Source organism: Pipistrellus kuhlii, unplaced genomic scaffold (genome assembly GCF_014108245.1).
Source record: "Pipistrellus kuhlii isolate mPipKuh1 unplaced genomic scaffold, mPipKuh1.p scaffold_m20_p_2, whole genome shotgun sequence".
Classification (NCBI taxonomy): Eukaryota; Metazoa; Chordata; class Mammalia; order Chiroptera; family Vespertilionidae; genus Pipistrellus; species Pipistrellus kuhlii.
Genome location: NW_023425515.1, coordinates 72,157,134 through 72,179,300, shown reverse-complemented (window position 1 = coordinate 72,179,300; position 22,167 = coordinate 72,157,134). Strand labels below are relative to the sequence as shown.

The window sequence follows — 22,167 nt, the reverse complement described above, 5'->3', positions numbered from 1 at the left end:
ATATTGCTATGTCCTTGCATGGTCTTTTCTCTCGCACAAAGGCTCTTCATCTCCCTCTTCTTAGAAGTACTTTAGTCCTATTGGGTTGGGGTCTCACCCATCAATTACCATTGATTGCTTTTTTAAAAGCCCCATCTCCAAATACAGTCACATTGGGAGTGAAGGCTTCATGTGAGTCATAGGAAGACATAATTCAGTCCATAACTACCTTCATCCAGAATTTTTAAAAATTATGTTAAAGGTGCTAGGACACTGGAAAATTCATTTTGAAGTAATGCAGCTCTTGAAACCTTTTTTTATTTCTATTATTTCAGTTCCTATTAGAGAGCTCAGACCTGTTACTTTTACAACTGAGACCTCTGGGACAACATTAGGTAATGCCTCTGCCATTCGTCTACTGTTTTTGCTGTTCATCATACAGTGCACTCATTCTCCATTCCCATAACACTCCTTGTTCATGAGACAGCCTGCATCCTCCTCCATTGCCATTCAAGCACTTCCTTCATCTGAAGAATGCTGGAGCCTCTTAAAAACAAGCTTCCTGTTGTTTTTACGAGAGCAGGCATGAACTTAGTCCAAATCATGAACCTGTCATGTGGTGCCTTTGAAACTGTCATGTTATCTTATGCTTCTTTGAGTAGTGTTCTGTGTTAAAGCTGAGTTTAAAACAAATTTGGATCTATTTCTTAACTTGGCTGATTTTCAATAACAGCTCTAATGTTCCCTTGGGCATCTAAGTTTCTAGATTTTGTTTAAAACTATTTGCATGTTATTTTTGTTTCTTTCTTGGTACTTGAAGTACTGATATATTTGGTTACTAATTTGACAAATAAGGAATTGCCCATGTCTGCAATTTTAAATTACACACCTCTTCCTTAGTATGACCCTAACTTCCCCTCCTCTTGCATCAGAGTTGAGCACTCCTTCTCAATCATTTTTTCCCAGTGAGAAAATGCTCTGAGAATCTGATTCCAAGTGCTAATTTTCATGACTTGAATGTGTGATGAGGTTGCCCCAAAGTACCCTCCATGACAATAAGAAGACACATTGCTATAAAATGAGTAAAAATTTTAAACTACAGACAACTTCCTGCAACTTTAGGAAATCTAACAGGTTTGGGAAAAACCTCCCCTTCGTGTAAAAAGCCATTAGACCTAGAGTAACACAAGTCTTTCCTTTCTTCAGCTACCAAAGCACCAAAAAGACCCCGTCCTCCACATCTCAGACCTAAATCTACACTGAGCCCTCAAGTGCCTCAGACCAAGCCTGGTAAATGTGTGATTCCTTGATTTAAGGATGGGTCCTAGTAGCCTAGTGAGAATGCAAAGCAGTGTCAAGCTCTTATTTTCTCTAAGTGTGAGGTCATGAGGCAGAGTCAATAATGTCTCCTCCTCCCAGGTGTCAAGGAGAATATGACTGTGTGAGATAACGTGTGAAAATATTCTTTGATATGCATTTAGTATATTTCTTACTATCAAATTTTATTCAAATCTTAAACTTCTCTAGCTAGCCAGTATATTCAGTTCAAGTAAGTAAACAAATTGTAGGCCCCTTTTATATACCTGGACTGATATAGGCAATTGTGGGTGATTTGTCAGCTGCAGGAGACCTATTTTATTTCTAAAACAGTAAAGTTGAATACATGTTTGCATAATACAAACACTATAGATAAATATTGATCTTGCAAAAGAAAAGATCAATGTAAATTGAGCCTTGAACCCATTACAGCAGTGTTTTTCAACCTTTTTTGGGCAAAGGCACACTTGTTTCATGAAAAAAATCACGAGGCACACCACCATTAGAAAATGTTAAAAAATTTAACTCTGTGCCTATATTGACTATATATAAAGTAATTCTCTTGAATAGGAATCAAATAAACACAAAGAAAGTATTTTATAATTACTTTATTATGAAATATTAAGTAAACAAAATAGTGAAAAATTATAAAATTCTTGTCTTGTCTGCACCTACGGCACACCAGGAACAGCGGTTGAAAAACGCTGCATTACAGGATTTGAATGAATGGAGGGAAAAGTGAACCAAAAGAAGGACTGGACATATACTAGAAGATAGGGTAGGGGTTGGGTCAGCCCTGAGGGTGATCCAGTCTGCCTGAAACAGACTTTCCTACTTCAAAATAACCAAAACATGGTTGTTGACAACCCTGTATTTGGAAGGGTCCATCTAGACAGAGTCGAAAGAGGATTTTGAGGACCTGAAACAGAAGCTTTGACTTCATACAGAGACATCAACTGTCTCTCACCTTCATCTGGGCTTAGGCCATCTGGCTGAGTATTATAGACGGAGTGACTATGTTTATTCTGCTCTCTTATGTACCATGATTTGAACAGGGGACTCTGGATTCTTTCCATAGATGAGTTCTTAGAAAGATCAATATAGTACACTTCAGTGATTAATTTTTATATCTATTTCAAACTTACAAACTACTTATTTATCCATATTGACTTAAGCATTGTGAAAAAATTCATGTTCAGTTTCCATAGAAGTAAAAGTTGATCAGATTTTTTAATAGATAGTTTCTTTTCTGTGTGTATATTAGAAAATACATGTAGGGTTTTCTATACCCAGAAGAATTTCATGTTGACTTCTTTAAGATACCAAGCTAGTTCAAAGGCTAATCCTAAATCTGGCTGTGAATATAATTGGGCCAAGTCTTCAAAGAACAAACATGTACTCTTTTTCTCAGTTATTTTTTTGTTTCTATAAAAGTACTATATACAAGTAAGATTGTTTCAATGTGAATGTTCTAAGTTTTCACATATTTTAGAATCTCTTTGGTTAATTGTATTTTTTGGTCAGTTCCTGCTACAGTCCCGGAACCTGTCACTTTTAGACCAGAGGCCACAGAAACATCATTTGGTAATGATACCCTGTGTTTTCAATAAGACTTTTCCTGATTATTGTAAAATCCAGAGTTTCATCTTTCTTCATGTAACAATAGTGTCATCCTTCATAGTCATTCATTTATATTCTTCTCAAAATTATGAAAACTGTTTTTAATTGAATTTATTGGGTGACATTGGATAATAAAATTATATAGGTTTCAGATATACAATTCCATACTACATCATCTATACATTGTAATATGTGTTTACTACCCCAAATCAAGTCTTCTTCCTTCACGATTTATCCCTCCTTTACCCTCTTTTACCTGCCCCCACTCATCTCCCTCCTTCTGAGAATCATCATTTGTCTGTGTCTGTAAGTCTTTATAGAAGGATGAAGAGATTAAGCAAATTTATGAAAACTGTTAAAACAAATTACCTATTGTTTTTAATAGAACCAGTCATACATAAACCACATTAGAACATTTATTTGCCATATAACCTACTTGAAGTTGTGTCATGTCAGTCTTTGTTTTATTTAAGCAATGTTTGTAGTAAAACTGATTTTCAAACATATCATGGCTTTCTACCTCTTATCTAGACAAAAAAAGCCATTAACAGCTATCATAGGGCCAAGAGGACCCATTATTGCATGTCTACATTTCTAACTTTTTTTCTATTTGCATAGAATTGAGGGGTTTTTGTTTGCTTGTTTGTTTCTATTTAATAGTTGTTTTGTTTCTATAATGATGTCCTTATTTTACTAGTTATGTAAACATGTGCCCAAAAATGAAAGATTAAATTATAAATCTTAGACTTAGTACGACCTTTATTATTCATTAAAATTTAGGGACAGTTCTTAACCTTTTTGTTGCCTAATCAAACTGTCTTATGAGACTTTGATTATAATTGCTAATCTTTATTTATTTAATTTAAAAGTATTTTTTGTTTTCAAATAATTTTCTATGATAAAAGAAGATATGAGGAGTATATATATGACAAAAATCTCAGAGTAAAAAAGCGAATACCTAACAAGTTGTGGAAAATCTAGAGACATGTTTTGACCTCTAATAGCATCCAGAACAATAGATAATGTAGTTATGTAGTAACCCAAGAATGTCTTCCTTCAGTTTCCAAACCACCACGACGGAAGGGCCGTCCATGTTCCAGACCAAAAACCACACCAGGTTCTGAAACACTTGAGTCCAAACCAGGTAAACACATATTCCTGGTTTAGAGTCTCAACAACCTAATCCAGCAGGATCTCAGGAGTAATAGTTGGAGCAGGAAAAGATAGATTAAGAGAGAGTGGAGCCTTGAAATCATCATAATACATGGATGAGTAGAAAGATGGGAAGGAATAAAATCAGAAAGAGTGGATACAAATAGAGACTAACCAAAAGAAAAGGTCTAATCACAATACTAGTAAAGAGAATGCCTGACTTCAGGGTGGTAGTCAAAGATTTTCTGGATCAAGATCAGTCCATGGACTTTCATGGTGGTGTTCCCTAGGCACCTAATAGAGCCGTTGAGATTTGACTCAGTAGACAGAAAACTCTTCTTTGCACATGAAGTCATGCTCTTTCTTTGCTTGGAATAGAGGGATTCACTATCTGATTCATTATGCGGAGACCTCAGTGTCTTTCGAAAGATAAGTTCTTAGCAATACTCATACATCCCACTTTGGCTTATTAGTTAGATAATCAAAGAGGGGGGGATAAGAAAGTAAGTATCCGACTTAGGTATAACCAAATTTAAAAAAAAATTAACAGTTTTTAGAAGATGCTGTATAGTTCTAGAAACTATATTAGTAAGATTCATTTTGAATCAAACGTTGCATTTTCCTTCATTTAAAACAATCATTTGGTTTACTTTTAATACTTTTGGTCAGTTTCTACTACAGACTTTGAACCAGTAACGTTCAGAACTGAGGCTTGGGTGACAACACGAGGTAATAACACATTGTGATCCTCCCTAAATGCTTTCCTTCCCATTGTCAGACTCATTCCATCAACATCGTAGCTACAAGTTCTTTTGTTTCTTAAAGTTTCATTGTCATTCTTTCTTGTTACTGGTTTATATTCTTCATCATAAAAGTATTGAAGATTTTGATTCTTAAAACAAGGTATACCTTGTTTCTCAGAGAGCCATGCATGAACCTAACTCGAGTCATCTATTATATAAATATAACCATCTGCAATTGTTTAATCATTTTGTGTGTGTTTTTTTTCCACCAATGTTTGTTAAAGCTGGATTTAAAAGCAATTATTTTGACTCTAACAACTACTATGGTGTCCGGGAGTTTCTTTGTGGATCTAGAGATCTACTTTTTTTAAACTATGTGATATTTGTTCTTTGATGGACATTTTAGTTGATTACGTGGTCTTATTTAGTAAAATGTCAAAGTTTGTGTATGGGTATCACCACCACAATAATATTTTAGCAGTGATTCTTACCCTTTTTTTTCAGCAGAAGAGTCATAAAAATGATTCTTCACTTCTTGAGTTAGTAACAATTTTATAGTATATGACTTATTTCCAACGAACTTCTAATTGTAAAAGAAATACTATTATTATAATAGGGGTGAAAATTATAAATTAAAAACTTAAAAAGACACATTTCCTAAAGTATAAGGAAATCCGATAAGTTTTAGGAAATTGAGAGCCGTGCATAATGCTATCCATAACTTCTGAACTATAGACTCCATAGTAACTGAAGGTTTTCTTTCTTCAGCTCCTAAGCCATCAAAACGGACCCGTCATCCCAAACATAAAACCAAACCAACTACTGAGGCACCTCAAACCAAATTGGGTAAATGTGGATTTCTGGTTAAGGGACTGGGTCCTAACAGCTTTGGGGAGCCTCAGGTCGATGCCCATATGGGAGTGATAGCCCCTGTGAGCCCTCTGTGGGTGAAGGCACAAGGTGATCTGCTGTTCCCACCGTTGAGTTAGCAAAGGAAATCATGGTTGGGGGAGACCTGTGTGGCAGATGAATTCCTTGTGCTTCCTGCAAAATTATTTTCTCTTTTAATAGATACTTTATTTACTTTTTCTTATTGCATTATATTCTTTTATTAAAGATAAAATATCTTAAATAGAACCAAGCATTTTTAATATCTAGTTTGTTCTTTTTGCAGAGGCTGTAAGCATCTATGAGCAAAGAGAGAGAAGTTTGTGAAGGATAGGAGTGAGGAGTTAGAAGCAAGTTAGGTCTTAAAATCATGAAAATGAACAGGCAGAATAAAGGGGGTACAGGGGCCAACCAGAGGCACGGGCTTCTGGAAAAGGGGGGTCCTGCTTCTAAATGGTGATGATAGTGCTGGGTTTGGAAGGGTCCATAAGAATAGTAAAAGAAAAATCCTTGAAATTATGACTCAGAAGTTTGGATCTGACCCTACAAGTATTACAGGATACCCCATTTTTGTGATCAGAGTGGTACTCTATTGGGCACCACACACTCAGTGAATGTTCTTTATCCTGATTTGTTGAGTGCCTATTTCCAAATTTGAGCTTTCAATGAGATGAACATGGCTCACTTTGTTTATTCTTCTTTCAAATATAAGCATGATTTATTATATGATTCTTTAGATATGCTATTTTCTTAAAGCTCCCACATTCTGAGTGCCAGAATGGTTATCAAAATATATCTATATAATTAAAAGCCTAAGTGACCATTCAACTATTTGACCACCAGGGGCAGACACTTAACTCACTGACCACCAGGGGGCAGATGCTCAACACATAGGCATGGAAACATGGAACAGACTGATGAATTTCAGAGGGAAGGGAAGAGGGTTAGGGCCGGAAGAGATTAACCAAAGATCTTATATGCACAGATTTGTGCACCAGTGGAATCCCTCATCCTGGCCTGCTGGGTTTGGGCCAAAACCGGTAGTCCAGCATCCCCTGAGGGGTCCTGGATTGCAAGAGGGCACAGGCCAGGCCAAAGGACCCCAACAGTGCATGAATTCGTGTACTGGGCCTCCAGTATTTAATAAAATGTTTAAACAAGTTTCTAAGAGCAGTCTTCTATAATAGTTGGAATTAGGTACTTACAAGTATCATGTTGACTTTATTGAGATACTTAATCAGATTTGTGTTAGCCTATGACTGACTATCTCATAAAAGAACAATTACTTGGCTATATGGTGGCCGAGATTTTAAATAACAAGTATTTAATTTCAGGAAAAAAAGCAGCATTTAAAACTGCTTACACCTCTTAAAACAATATTATATGTGTAAGGTTAACTTTGCTGACTCTCACAAGTGTTTATTTCATTGCTTTTTGATTAGTCCCTATTACAGATCTTGAGCCTGGTACCCCTAGAACTGAAGCTCCAGAAATCATAGGTAATGAGAATGTGTGTCCTTCAAATACTGCTTTTCCTACTCATTGTCATACCATTGTATAATAGTAATAGGTTCTCCTTCATCTTAAAACCATCTCAACATCTTCTGTTGTTAATCCATAACAGTCTTCATCTTGAAATTATGTTTAGCTCTATGTCAAGCTAACTGTTGAATTTAAGAGAACTGTACATAACTAATTTCAGGACATCAAACTGCCATGTAACTTCTCAACATTGTGTCACATGATCATGTGCATATATTTAAACAGCATTGACTCTTTAAAGCTTCATTTCAAGCATGAATTTCCATCCATTCCTTACTTACACTGCTTATGTCACATCAATTGTGGAAATACCATTATTTCTTTTTTTATTGTATTAGTATCCATGTGATTGTACTGGTAAATATATTATTTCAATGAATAATATTTTTAATTAATTGTTAAGATTTTAAATGTGTAAAGTCTTGAAAGTTTAAATGACAGGCTTATGTGATAGAGTAGTCTAACTCTTCTGACAGAGTTTTAAAATGTTTCTTAACTTACTGAATCAAGGACCACTTTAAAATTTTGACGAACACAGTCCATTTAGTATGCATTGATCCTTTTGTTTTCAAACATATGAACTCATAATTGTACTGTGGTTATTTAAATACCGTACTAGACAAAAATAGTAGGCATTTATGTCAACTTCTACAGAGGGCAAGTAGACTGATGAAGGCTTTTCCCTGTAGAGTTAGAAAAACATATATTATACAGATGTGCAAAAAATTGTCCAGGAGCGTCTTCCATATTAGCAAAAGTCATATAGTCAAACATCTTGTTAAGCATAGTATTTAGTAGAGTACAATGTTATGTGTAAGGAGAAAAATGGGTACTTGGCCATTTGGTTAAACCTGCAAAGAACAAGGGTCTCTTTTCTTGAGTTTTGAAGTTAAAAAATTGACTTCTGAAATTAGTCATCAAATGAATTTTTAAAATTTCTTTGGCTTATTCTATTATTTTTGGCCAGTTCTTCCCACAGTCCTTAAATATATTATTTTTACATTAAGTAATGATGTTCTGTGCTTCTTATCAACTTTTTCTCCCCATTGTCTACCCATTCCATCATCATCATCATCAAATTGTCATCAGCTTCAAAGGACTGTCTTATCATCCTCTGCTGTCTTTCGACTTTATTTTTCTTCTTCTTAAAAGTATTGTAGCAGGGACCGGTTTGGCTCAATGGATAGAGCATCGGCTTGGGGACTTAAGGGTCCTGGGTTCGATTCCGGTCAAGGGCATGTACCTTGGTTGCGGGCATATCCCCAGTAGGAGGTGTGCAAGAGGCAGCTGATCGATGACTCTCTCTCATCAATGTTTCTAACTATCTCTCTCCCTTCTTCTCTGTACAAAATCAATAAAATATATATTTTTTAAAAAGTATTGTAGGTTCACCCTAGCTATTTTGGATCAGTAGATAGAGTGTTGGCCTGTGGACCAAAGGTCCATAGTTTGATTCCAGACAAGGGCACGTACCTCAGTTGCAGGCTCCTCCCCGGCCCAGGCCTTGGTCAGGGCTCATGCTGGAGGCAAATGATAGATATGTTTCTTTCACATCGTCGATGCTTCTCTCTGTCTTTCCCTCTCTCTTCCACTCTCCCTAAAAATCAATAGAAAGATATTCTCAGGCAAGGATTATCAAAACAAAAGAAAAGTATTGCAGAATCTTAAAAGAAGTTACCTAACTTTAAAAGCTATTCATGGACCTAAATTAGAATGTTTGTGTTATTTGAATTTTTGTTATGTATTTTTGTCTAAGCAGTGCTCACATATAAAGCTAAGTTTCAAATGCAGTGGGTAATATCTGTATCTTTTCTAGACTAAACTAAACATGAACATAACAATTGCTATAGTGCCATGGATTCCTTGGCATATTTAAATTTCTTGGTGTGAATTTAAGACCACACGACCTACAGTTTGGCTATAGTCTTTACCTTTTTTGAAATTAAGACTCTTCACTCCTTGACTTAATTTTATGTATTTTATCTCTCAAGACTCTTCAGTAATGAAAAGAAATTAACAAAATAGGAGAAAATATTTTAATTTTAAAAGTTATATACCTTAAATTTCAAGGAAATATAACATATTTTAGAAAATCAAGAGCCTTATTTACAAAACCACCTTCTCTAGAGTAATCCAAAATTTCTTCCTTCAGTTCCTAAAACATCACAATGATCTCATCTTCCACATCCCAAACAGATTTTCCAAAGCAAGCTTTCATATTAATTAAGAGTCAGAAAAATCAAACACCTTGAAAAACCTCATATTGACCATAAGATGTTTAACTGAGTTCAAGAAATGTGACTACCTTCTGCAATGAATTATTCCTAGCTACAGTTTGACCAAAACTTTAAAAAGAAATTATTTATTTCTTGTCAATTCTAAGGTTTAAAAAAAATTGTTTGTCCTTTGAAACTAATGTTTTGAAAGAAAAATTAAGACTTTCTATGTGTGTTTAAACTTTCTAATTTTCATGTTGTTGCTTTTGGTTAGTTCCCATCACAGGCTTTGAACATGTTATTCATAGTTCTGAGGCTCCAAGAACATTAGGTAACTATTTTTATGACCTCATTAAGTATATTCTTGCTCATTAAAACCCATTCCATCACTGTCACAGCCAGAGTTGCTTTTGCTTTCTTAGACTACTATTGTCATCCCATTTCATACTTCATCGTATAAGTAATCAGGATTCTTAATCCCAGCATTACCTATTGTTTTTAACAAATGTCCTTGGATCCAGTTGAGGACATCTATCTATTATGAACCCCCCTTTAAAACGTTATTATATGATTCAGTGAAGAGTCTAAAGATCAAATATACCTTAAATTTCTATTTGGTATTTAAATCTGTAAAACAATGTCATCTAAGTAACATGAACTTTCTCTGAACAACTTTACTTTCTAAAAGGTCTGTTTGATATTCTCATTACTCTCTTTCTATTTTAAGGAATGAGAATTCCTTGTTGTGTTAAATTATCAAAAAATGTTGCTTCCTGAAAGTGCAAATTCTAATAAATATAAATTACAAGCTCTGCAACCTTTGATGAATTTGTCTATTCCTTATTCTCCACCACAGTGAAGCAACTGTTCTTAATCTAAGTAGAATTTCTCTACTATGTGTATCTAATTATGCATGTTAATATTTATTTCTTTAATCAATACATTTTATATATTATATTGAACTCTAACAGACCCTCAATGATGATAAGGAACAAATTCTATTAGTATTGTAAATTTTCTCAAACTTCGGAAATAAACTCAAGAAACTCTAATATGTTTTAAAAACATAGGTCCTATGTATGTTGGTGGTTGTTTCTAGACCTTCAAACACTGTAGTGACCCAACATCTTTTTTCTTTAAATTTAAAGCAATGGAGTGGGCAGGAACCCTCATCTCAAACTTGAATCTTCCTGACGCTTCTCCATTGAAAACAAGAAAATCTATGGTTTCTGGTTTAAAGAGTCCTTCCAGACCATTGCAGTCAAGCCCCAGGAGTGACAAATATGTGTCTTGCTAACTTGCACTTCTCACCTCTATGCCTTCTAAATAGGAAGGTGCAAATAATGGTTAGCATGTCAGCAACTGCAGGGTTGACCAGAAGACTCAGGCTGGGAAATCTATGTGGTAGCCAAATTCATCTTGTGCCCTGCATAAGGATTGTCTCTGACAAAAGATCTTATTCAATTTTCTCACTTTTCCATTTCACTCATCTCTTTTTAAAAGGTGCTGCTTCTTTGGTTTAGGTCAACAAACATTTCCTTGGCCTCTGTGCTCTCAGCATCATATTAGCAGTTGAGTGGGGTGGGGTGGGGAGATCAAAATAAGAGTATGTTTTACCTTTTGAACAGATGATAATATAGTTATGGAAAAAAATGTTCTCAAGTTTTTCTTAGATATAAGATAATTTACTTATACAAAAGTAGCTTGTTTAATTGAGTTGTAATAATATGCAGAGGAAATATTTAAAGGAATCAAGGATCTATGTTAGAAAATAGTTGGACTTTGAAATAACTTTAGGGTTTGAATTAGTAGATGGAAGGGAGAGAACAGCAAAAATAAAACAAAAAGTCTCACCCCCTACTTAGGGGACCCAAGAGGGCAGTCAAACTGAAACATAGAACAAAACACTCTTAGCTGATACTGAGCATTTTGTAAATGATACAGTCATGAAATCAGCTGAAGGAAGCTCTTAAAAGCCCTTGTGGGAATTCAGATTCAGATGCAATAATTAAAGATAACCTGATTTTTTTCAAATAGGCTCTTCCTTTTTGGAAGGATGCTTTAGATCAGGGGTCAGCAAAAATTCTTATGTGAAGAATTAGTGAATATTTTAGACTTTGCAGGCCATTCAGTCTCTGTCACAACTACTGGAATTTAGCCTGAAGGCAACCAAAGCCAATATGTAAATGATATGTAAATATGCTTTGAATCATCTTAGTTTGTGGATTTGTCTTTGTTCCCATAAAACTATATTTGAATTTCATACTATTTTTACTTGTTATGCAATACTGCTGCTCTTTTAAATATTTTCCATCATTTAACAATGTAGAAAACATTCTTAGCTCACAGGCCAAGCAGAGGAGGGCCATCATTTGCCAATTTCTGCTTTCAATCACAATGAGTCTGCATGAGCTCTCCATCATCCTGCTATTTCGAGGGTCTTTGCATTTCAGTTCATTGCTACCCTTGTCTAAAACCTATGAAACAAATTATACATAATTGACATCTTAGATCCTCTTCTTTCAGCTCCTACTGATCTTCAAACTCTTATTTGGAGACCAGTGACATCACCAAGCCTAGAAATGACACAAAGTCAACCTGGTAAATAGATTGTTTTATTTATCTGAATATACTGTGAGCTTCAAGGGATTAGCTTCAAGGATTGTATTTCCAAATATTTAAATAAATAAAAAAAAAAGACACAAAAGAATGCACATTAACAATTCTCTATATATTGTATAATGCTCTTTCCATGATTGTATATTGGTATTAACTTGGTAATGCATTATGTTTATGTTAGTCATGTTATTCAACAGTATAGAAAAACTTACCTTTATTTCATTGTTTGCTCTGTTTCATTTTAGATAATAATCATGTATCTGATTAAGTAATCCGCAAAACCACTTAAAAGAACTGATTTTATTCTTTATCCTTGTTTTTCACTGACAGCTATGAGTTTGTGGTACGCTTAGCAGTAAGCTCCAGTCTGTTCTGAATGTGAAAAGAATGCTAGTTCAATTGTGACGGTCAAGGAAGGAGATTTTTCTCCCTTCGGAAAAGATTAAAAAAAAAGCTTTTACACAATATAAACCTGCCCTCGTTGCCTTCAAAATTGAAAACTACATTTTTAAAACATCCTTAGCAATGCTGTTGTTACACCCTAACATTTATCTTGAAACATTGGATCTTATTTTTTTTATAGCATATGTTAGTAACCTTATTTATCTCCTTGCTGCATCTTTTAATTAGCTAATGGCATTTGAGTACTCATGTTGGCAGTACAAAGTATGGTTTTTATTGGTAACCTACAACATTTATACAATTGTGAGTTCAATTCCGTTATCAGAGCTTCCTTGGGTGTTAATAATAACATATTACCATATTGGCTGGCATAGAGCAGTTATAGGGACAAGGCACTTTTCTAAATAGTTTGTATTCATCCGTTCAATGTTCACAACAACCCATAGTGATTAATTGTAACATCTTGTATTGTTGTTTTTTACTAGTTTCTGAAGGCCTGGAATCTGTTACATTTAGCACTGAGTCATCTGAGGAAGCTATCGGTAAAAGTTTTTTCCAATTGCAAGTCAGGTCTATGTGCTTTCTCCATCTCATTGTGGAAGTCCTCTTTGAATGCCCTCGTGCTTTGTGATGTTTAAAGCTCCTCATGTCTTGTCTGTGCTCATCCAGTGAATCTTGAAAGTCAACATCACATAGAGAACATTGTGCTAGTGTCTGCTCTACTGCGATGCAAGTTTCACAATTTCCTTATTTAGTTCTCTCTGTCTGAATGCAATTTTTACATTTTTATGTTCTGACCACTCTTTCAATATAAATATGCACATGCTATTTTTCATTTTAATATCATTTGTAGTATTCATCTTCATGCTTTCCAAGGACTCATTCCATGTCTTTTTTTCACTAGAATTCTTTTTTTTTTTTTTTTTTTTTTTTTTTTTTTAATGTAAGGAAGTGAAACAAGCTGCTTTGCTCCAGGTAGAAATTGCTGTAATAATTAGTGTGTGTGTGTGTGTGTGTGTGTGTGTGTGTGTGTGTGTTCCTACATTGCCTTTATTTCCTGCTTTCATTCTGCCATCTTAAATTGTAGTCATCTTCAGAAGGCACCTCAATGTTATTCTCCCAAATGTACCTCGTAATCGTTGTTTTCACATTAAACAATATTCCATCACAGAGTGCTATGGGCTGCCTACCACTAACCGGACATCCCCTGTTTCCTCCCTAGCATCAGCCGAGACACATTATGTATATCCCACTTCCAAAGCGCCACTCAGGCCAGAGGAGCCACAGACTGAAGGTGGTAACAGTTTTCATGCTTTGATTCATTTAATTCTGCAAAATGTAGTTAGTGTATATGATGTCCATGGAACGTGGAAGTTCAAGCTGCTGTACTTGTTCTTCAGTTGATTAGATTTGAAGAGCTTTCAAACTTCTTGGATTCTTAACATGATAATTGGCTCTCTGAATACAGAAACTGATTTCAGTTTCTCAGTAGTATCTAAATATTGGGGCATAATAACAATTGACAACCACTTACTAACAGTTACAACATAAATATCAGTTGGAGGATTTGTTTTATAGAATTTCCACTCTTGGTTCTGTTTTTTCTTGTCTAAATTCGTTGTCCTGTCTATAAAAATATGTTGCAAGATCTTAAGAGAATGAGGTGTTTTGATATTGAAGAAAAGTAGTTCACTAACGCAGAATGTCTGGCAATTTTTAAAATTGTTCTCCTTTTTTTTGATACAGTTGTGGAATCTATTACAAATGTGTCTGAACCACCTGAGACCACGTTAGGTAATGACATACCTAAGCAGCTTTTGTCCTCATTGCCACCATCATCTGAGAACCTCAGGTTCTCTCTCATTGTGAATTCATGTTGCAACATCATTTCTTGGTTCTTCTATTTATAACCCTGTCCAAGAAGTCTCTTTGTTCATTCAGTTTTATATCAAGACCTGGTCTCTTTATCTTCTTAAGTCAGTGAAACTATCAAATCTAAAGCATCTTTCTCCTAACATTGCATCTTCTGCCAGCTTAATGTTGTGTTGAATATGTCAGATAATATATTTTGTATAATGATCCGTTCATACTTTCTACTCTGGCAACACATTTCCCATTAACACTCATTCCATCATGTTCATTTGCATGTTTGGTGTTTTTTTTTTTTTTCCATTATTTAAGTGAAAGTCAATGCTTCTTGAATTGGCTTAGCTTTACTTTTTTTATTACTTTGTTTTTTTCCTTTACAGTTACTACTGAATATATCTTTCTAGCACTGTTGAGGAGGTAGGAAGGTGAAGGGAAAATTTAAAAAATAAGGACATTATCTACTTTGAAATTATTTTTATAACCTGTCATCTCTATACATTTTTTAAAAAAAACTAAGGCATTAGGAAGAAAGAGGAATGCTATTTTTGTTGCAGAGTTGCAGTTTCCTTTCTTTAAAAAAAAAAGTCCACTTGTTTCCGTCATGTCTGTCATCTGTACTCAAGGTGTGTGAAGCACCATGGTAACCTCTGTTATTCTCCTTTAATGAGCTTAGAAGCATCAACTCTGCCTTCCCAAACTGAAATCCTACTCAGCCCAAATGAGCCTCAGACTGGACTGGGTAAATACATCATTTTGTACTTTCATGTAGAAGGTGAGCATTTGCAGAATATAAGAATGGAAAGACAATAAGGGCACTGCTTGACGTTGGAAGCCCCACCTTAGTCACTCAGCTCACAGTTGTCACTGGCCCTCTTCTCTTCTATCCATCACTTGTAGGCATCACGTGTTGTGAGTAGTCTTTAGGATATGCCTGAAAAACACCTTTCAGCTGCTGTGCAAGTGTTTAACATGGGAAATTATTCCATTTACATATAAATAGATATCCTAATTTTAAGTACTTGATAATCTTGACTAGTTTAATTATATAAGTTCTTTGGTCATGTATTAACAGAAACAAGTTTCACTGTGCAACCCAGATGAAAGGTACTACTGGCCTGTCACCTTGTCATTATCCGGTTCTTTACTTCTTTCCACTCCTTCCTGCAGTGGTTTGGCCATTGCACTGCATTCAAGTAAGAGAAAGTATTATACAATCAAACCAGTGACTTTGATGGTGGAGTTGGAAATTTAGGAAAACTAGTCATGAACATGGATAACTAAATATGCCTCTGATTATAAGGAAAAGCCCTTTCAATATTTATAGATTCTCTTGGAATAGGAATTTATTGCAAATAAGTCCAAACTTGTGTTTTGATTGCCATTGGACTTTTTATATGGCTTTATTTCCAAAGAGAGAGCTATTTATTTTACTCATTGTTCATGGAAACATCCTATTAAATATTGCCTGTTGACCTCTACAGTTTATTACCGAAATTCTGCATTGACTACGTGAACTGAATCTGTATCAGTTATCTCCAGCTTTTTGATGTTTATTGTTTTTAATAGCCGTGATAATGTTACCGAAATGTTTAAATGTGAATTCTATTGATGATTCTTACCTCTTTCGGAATCATTCTTGTGGCATTGCCTCATGATATGCCTTTACCTGCAAACTGTTTTTCCTATTCCCTAGAAGAAGCAGATAGCCTGTCAGGAACCTCAGCAAGCAAGGAAGTGGGGAGTCAGGAAATCATAAAGCTGAAAGAAACTCTAGAATCAGAGAATGTTATTATAGAACTGGAAGGGCTCTTTAAAAATTCTGTACCTGTCCATGCATATTAGCATAACCAATGAACACAGATACTGGGGCGGTGGGTCAATTGGGAGAAAAGGAGACTTATGTAAAACTTTAGACAATAAAATAATAAATAAATAAATAAATAAATAAATAAATAAATAAATAAATATTCTGTACCTTTTGATGGAGTGCCTATAGCTGTCACCCAGTGATGAGCAAAGGGAGCTCTGATGCTCCAGGTTGCAGGCTCCTAAACCAATGTAACCTCCAACATACCCTGGTGTTTATCTCCCTACAGGCAAGAAGATTCCTCTGAAACCATGGCATGCCTTGCATATTTTGACTTAGTATCCTGAGAAAGTCTCTGCAGACTTCAGAAACACCTTCTAGTATCTAATAGTTTTTATTTTCAGCAATCTTTTTGTAAGGCACCTGGAACTCCCTGACCTTGGAAAACATTTTGTTTACTCTTACCCCTCTCATACCAGATACACTTTAGTCCAACTAAATGAGATATTTCCACAAATTGCAGTGCTTTTCATTTTCTTGGTGAAGAAATAATTGGTTTTTATACCAAGTGTCCTAGAACTCCTTTGGGAATTGCCCAGCAAAGGAATACCTTTCTTCAGTAATCTTTTGTTTTTATTTCTGTTCAATTTTTCTTCCTCAGTATGACCAATAAAAATTATTGTCTTTAATAAGATTAATTTTCCCATCAGCACTTGCTTCTGAAATACATTCATTTTTTCTAGGTATATTTGGAATATGACATGCTAACTTTTTTTTAGAAGAAATTGTATCTATTTGCACTCAAAATATGTATTGTACTGGGATAATCTGATAAGATGGTATAAACTTGTAAGAATGAATACTTGTTATTATGAAATTTATTTTAACCTGTTTAAAAGATACTTAAAATAGATGTTTCTAGGATTCTAACAGTTTCATTTGCCAGCTGAACACCTTGGATATCATTTAATGTTCCTTCTTGTTTCGTTTTCTGTTATAACAAGAAATTATCTTCCTATACTTCGCAGCTTTTTGGAAGATTTAATTGCTTGAATTGCTGTGTATCTACCTCATCAGTCACTCGACAAACACTTCTGAGAGCCTAGAGGCTATTAAATAACTGTGATTCTTGCAAGAGCTCAAGAGCTCCAAGCCTTATGTCCTTTCTTTTAGCTCCCAAGCAGACAGCGCGCACTCCTCCCAAAGCAAGACCATCTCCACATCCAAGAGTCCCTCAGACACAGCCAGGTAAATACACATTTTACATTCTATGAAAATGAGAAGTTAGATGTTAGTGAAGTTGTTCTGCTGAATTATCGTGAGCTGGGGTTTTTAACCCTTGTAAAACAAGTCTTCCATTGAAACCTGATAAATATTTACATTTCCTTTTATGCTGAAAAGTATATTATTGGAATAAGTTATTCCAGAAAGCTCCTCTAGTATTATATTATTTTGAGTGGGGGATGAAGAAGAATGGAATTTCTTAAGAGTAACCTGTCTACACTCTCTCTCTCTGCCTTTTCCAGCTTGAGAATTCCTAAGGCTTCCATGGTCCTTGAATGGGCCTCCTCTTGCCAATCACCTAAATTTTTTTAAGTTTTTAGTAGATTTTACTCAGCATTAATGTCATAAAGAATAAACATGTATGTCCTCTCCTATAACATAACAATTATATTATATTGCTTTAGTTGTTTTGCTGTAAAATTTTGATAAGGACCCAAATAAGATTCATTATAAACAATTTTTTATTCTGTTCAAGAAACTCTCATTTGAATGTTTAACTCTAACCTTAACTTCTCAACCAACTCTTCTCTAATTTCTCCAACTACCTCAGCCAATCTCCATGATGGAATACGATAAACTTGACATGCCTCAAAGAAAGCTTATTGTTTTTCCGCCTTTCAATTACATCTGTGACAGGTTCTCAGCACTTTATATCTGATTCTTACCTCTCTTTCTCATCCAGCCTCTGTAGCTCATCTGTATGGAACATTTTAGCATTGGTGCCTGCTCCATGCATCTACCCAGTCATGCCTAGTCTATTGTCATCGATCAACTGATCTCCTGTGTCTCTTCTCTCCTAATTTCAAACATGTCACCCCTTCATGCTGAAGTGATTGTTTAATTCATTTAATCAGTCATTCAACAAATATTTATTGCATTCTGACCATGTGCCAGGCAATGCACTAAACACTAGGAATGTGAACAAAATTGAATCCTTCTGTGGTCAAGGAAGTTACAGTCTAGGCCAGTCACCTAAATTTAAATTTATCACTTATACATGGTCTGCTTCCAAAAATGAGAAAGGAAAACATTAGCAGGAAGCAGTTCTGAATTCTCACCACAAATTCTTTAATCATAGCTCATAGTATCCCTATTGAAAGAAAAAAATTATATATTTGGGCATGGTCTTTAATGTCTGATTCCAAGAGAAATTTTACCTGTTATTTTTTTTTCTTTAAAATGAAATTCCTTGAAAGTAGATTCTATGTTTACATCCAGCTCATTTAAATCTACTTTAATGTACTTTAAAATGTGTATTATTTAATTATTAAAACTTTGATATAAAAATAATATGGGTATGACACATAAGTATATGAGGGTAATAAGACAACAATCTCCTGATAGAGTGAGAAACTTAAAATAATAACAATAAATACATGTGTAACATTAATATATAAGAAATACTGGGGAAAAGAATTAATGATGAATGAATAGAATATGAATTTTAAAAGTAGATCAAATTTATGGATAGGAAACTAAAATCTAACTTTAAAAATAAATTGGTTCAAATCACATGAGGATTCTCTAAACTTTTTATTTGAATATAAAACATAGAACAAAAGTAGCAGAGAAAGGGAAAATGGAAATAAATAAGAAAGCATGAAAGTTTAATGAATGTTGAAAAATAAGAGTAGAGATGAAAAATAAGTGCTTGGAGTTAAGACATTGGGAATATAAATTCTTGGTTAGTAAATTTTTTAAAAAAAAAAATAAAGGAGATATGAATTAAGGAAGACATTCATAATTTTCTTTTTAAGCTGTACTCTACAGATAGAAATATGGAATAATAAATTAGCAGCTTACTCTAAATTTCCATTATTATACTATATTCAAAGTTTCAAATTTGTTTGATTTAGACCATTAGCCAAGCTTCCTCCACAAGATATGCAGCTTCAGAACAAATGATAGGTTCATAAGCTCAAGGCATTACACTCTCTAAATCTGAAACCCTCGAGTGGCTGCCAAACAAGCAAGAGAGCCTCCTGATTCTGTCCCAACTCAGGGAACTAACTCCCAATCCATCAGCATCTCCCATAGAAGATAGCTGCAATCAGATATGCCTGGCTTTGTTGGTGATACTTAATGCAAGGGGACAATTTGTAAAAGTGATCAGGAAAAACAAAATACATTCTAATTACTCCTCTTAAAAGTGGATGAAATTGGGATCTCTCTTGCCCAAGAGAACATGATCTTACCTAGTAGATCACGGCAATATCCTGGGTTTTATACTCTTCCAAGAGTGCTTACATATGTATTCATATGTATTACTAAATGTTTCAAAGACAGATATTCAAATTCTAGTTTTTCCCCTCTGACCCTTGGCTAGCTCTTTATGAACTTCAAAAGGCTTTGAGGTGGGAGAATGTCCTGCTCACAGGTATAATACCAAATGCAAATTACTATTATTGGGCTGTAAGGGTAGCATCTGACAATAGTGTATACACAATGTGTTCACCCACCCCTTTTTTAGGATGAAATTCTTTAACTGGAGATGCCATCTTTCTTCTTATTTATACTTGAGTTATGCTTCTAAATTAGATGGCAAACTTGAAATCTATATTTGCCATTGAAAGCAAAGTGGGATAAAAATTTTGGAACAAATCATGAAGAATATTTTGTCATTAAATAAAGATTTGATTTTTTAGTTTCTACATTCATAGATAATACTTAACAATCCCATTATTAATTGTATACCTAGAAATCTTATAATCATCTAAGCTATAGGTGTTCCTAGTTTTTGTAGGAGCAAAGTGAAATTAGAATGTTCTCAGATACTTCAATGTCAACTTTGTAAAGATTTTTCTAGAAATAGAAAAAAAATTATAGTAGTAGAGTTTTCACATCATTCTGACATTTAATTCTCACAATCACCCTTTGAGTTAGCAGAAGTTTATCATTTCCTCATAAAAATGAGACACAAGTAAAGCTGTGACATGCAGAACTTGAATATAGAGAATCCAAGTGTTTGGACCTAGTGATAATGTCTGGACCTCAGCTTCAGCTCAAGTCTTTTCTCTGGAACTTAATAACTATGTAACCTCAGGCAGATAGTCGCCAACCCAAATCTTTAAAGTGAAGATGATAACTCCTTCCTCCCAGCATTTTGGTAAGAACCAAAGGGCATAATCTTCATGAAAGCATTTTTGAAATTGTAAAATGCACTATAAATAAATTAGTTTTTTTCCTTTGGTATCTATTACATTAGCACCTGTTACAAAGGAAGAGTTGTAGAAAGACAATTTTAGTTTGCAAACATGTTCATTTAGAAGTTTATTTGGGACTGAAGAATTGCAGGAAGAGTAGAGTGCCAGCCCACCCACTCTGTACCTTCCATACTCACTTCCCTTTCTGCTGTGGCCTGATTTGACTTTAAGCTTCTCTTTTTCTTATTCATGCTTCATGGGCTTTTACTCTGACTCGTTGAATTCATCTTCAAAGAAGACATAGGGTATGTGTACATTGTGGGGGAGTAGTGAGAAGTCAAGCAAACATCAGAAAAGAATATCCCTTCATTAATTTGGTAATCTCTTCTGAAATGATTTTTAAATGTTCTCCATCCTACTCTTATGCTTAGTCAAATATTTCTTAGATTTTATTTTTCTACAAGTATCTGAAATCTAACTGATCTATTTTTAGAGCTTGAGGTTTATTTTTCTACCTACCATTTTCCTTTTTTTTATTTTTTATTGTTGGGCTTATACTTTGTCAAATCTTATTTGTTAAGCATAACCGGGAGATGCTGTCAGAACCCATGATCTGAGTTCTCTTTTTCAGCTCCTAAGGTGTTCCAGCGTGTTACTTCAAAGCCAAAAATGTCACCAAGGCCAGAAGTGCCATATACTCCACCTGGTAAATGTTTTATTTCATATTTGAGCCAAATGCATTCTGTTGTCACATTCTGCTGCAATGAGACATAAGAGCTGATGGATCCAGGAGTGAGGCAGGGAAGGTGGTCAGCAACGCCAGTGAGGGGTCAGAAGAGCTGCTGGACTTGATAGTTCAGATGCACAAACCTGTATCTGAAAACCATGGGCTGATGCTTTGGAATTCAGCAGTTTTCCGGTCACAAGCATATTAATGTGTCTGTCGTGGATGGAGGAGATGTCATTGAGAGACCAGGAGGCAGAGTCAGATAGAGGGTTTTGATGAGAGGAATGAGAGCAGGGTGGTATGACAAAGAAGCCATGTCAGAGGATGACTTTCTTAAGGAGAGTGAGGCATTTGCTCTGTTTTACAGGTAGAGGGGGAAAAATTAATGGATGAATGGAAATATCGACTAATGGAGAAAAATATAAAATAATAGAAATAATGGGAAGTAAAAGGTCCCGGAGATGTGGAAAGGAGCGGGGCCCAAGACCCCAGGTTGAGCTTGGAAAGTGGCTTCCACAATGGCAGGAAGCTTGCTTCCTCTCAGACTGGCCTTCAGGGAACACGGTTAGAATAAAGGGACAGCGTGCTGGAGGTGCAAGAGTGTGCAGCCTGCACGTATTCCTTTGCTGTAGGATCAGTCTCTTTGTAGCCTGTTGCAGGGTAAACCTTACTGCAGATTTCATATTTCACCATCTTGATCAGGGAATAACATATTGTTTCTCTCACCTGGTATAACATCCATACACATTCATTTTCATTTGCCCCTATCAGACACATTACTCATAACTGTCTTGTGTTCATTGTACTTTTCTTGGGACTGGTGCCCTTTATTCAAAAAGATAGTTCATTTCATTGATTG

At 35.0% G+C, this 22,167-nt stretch overlaps 1 protein-coding gene across 1 annotated transcript in view; it reads left to right on the top strand.

Annotated features, from left to right (window-relative positions):
- The window catches only part of LOC118724369 (ABI family member 3 binding protein), a 238,964-nt gene that overhangs the window by 156,566 nt on the left and 60,231 nt on the right, over positions 1-22,167 (top strand). The window contains exons 34-48 of the mRNA XM_045584034.1: positions 315-374; positions 1,186-1,269; positions 2,821-2,880; positions 3,977-4,060; positions 4,738-4,797; positions 5,580-5,657; positions 7,142-7,198; positions 9,732-9,788; positions 11,984-12,058; positions 12,964-13,020; positions 13,701-13,772; positions 14,225-14,272; positions 15,021-15,086; positions 17,328-17,402; positions 21,213-21,287. Coding sequence (XP_045439990.1) covers positions 315-374; positions 1,186-1,269; positions 2,821-2,880; positions 3,977-4,060; positions 4,738-4,797; positions 5,580-5,657; positions 7,142-7,198; positions 9,732-9,788; positions 11,984-12,058; positions 12,964-13,020; positions 13,701-13,772; positions 14,225-14,272; positions 15,021-15,086; positions 17,328-17,402; positions 21,213-21,287 — 1,008 coding nt within the window. The remainder of the gene's footprint in view (positions 1-314; positions 375-1,185; positions 1,270-2,820; positions 2,881-3,976; positions 4,061-4,737; positions 4,798-5,579; positions 5,658-7,141; positions 7,199-9,731; positions 9,789-11,983; positions 12,059-12,963; positions 13,021-13,700; positions 13,773-14,224; positions 14,273-15,020; positions 15,087-17,327; positions 17,403-21,212; positions 21,288-22,167) is intronic.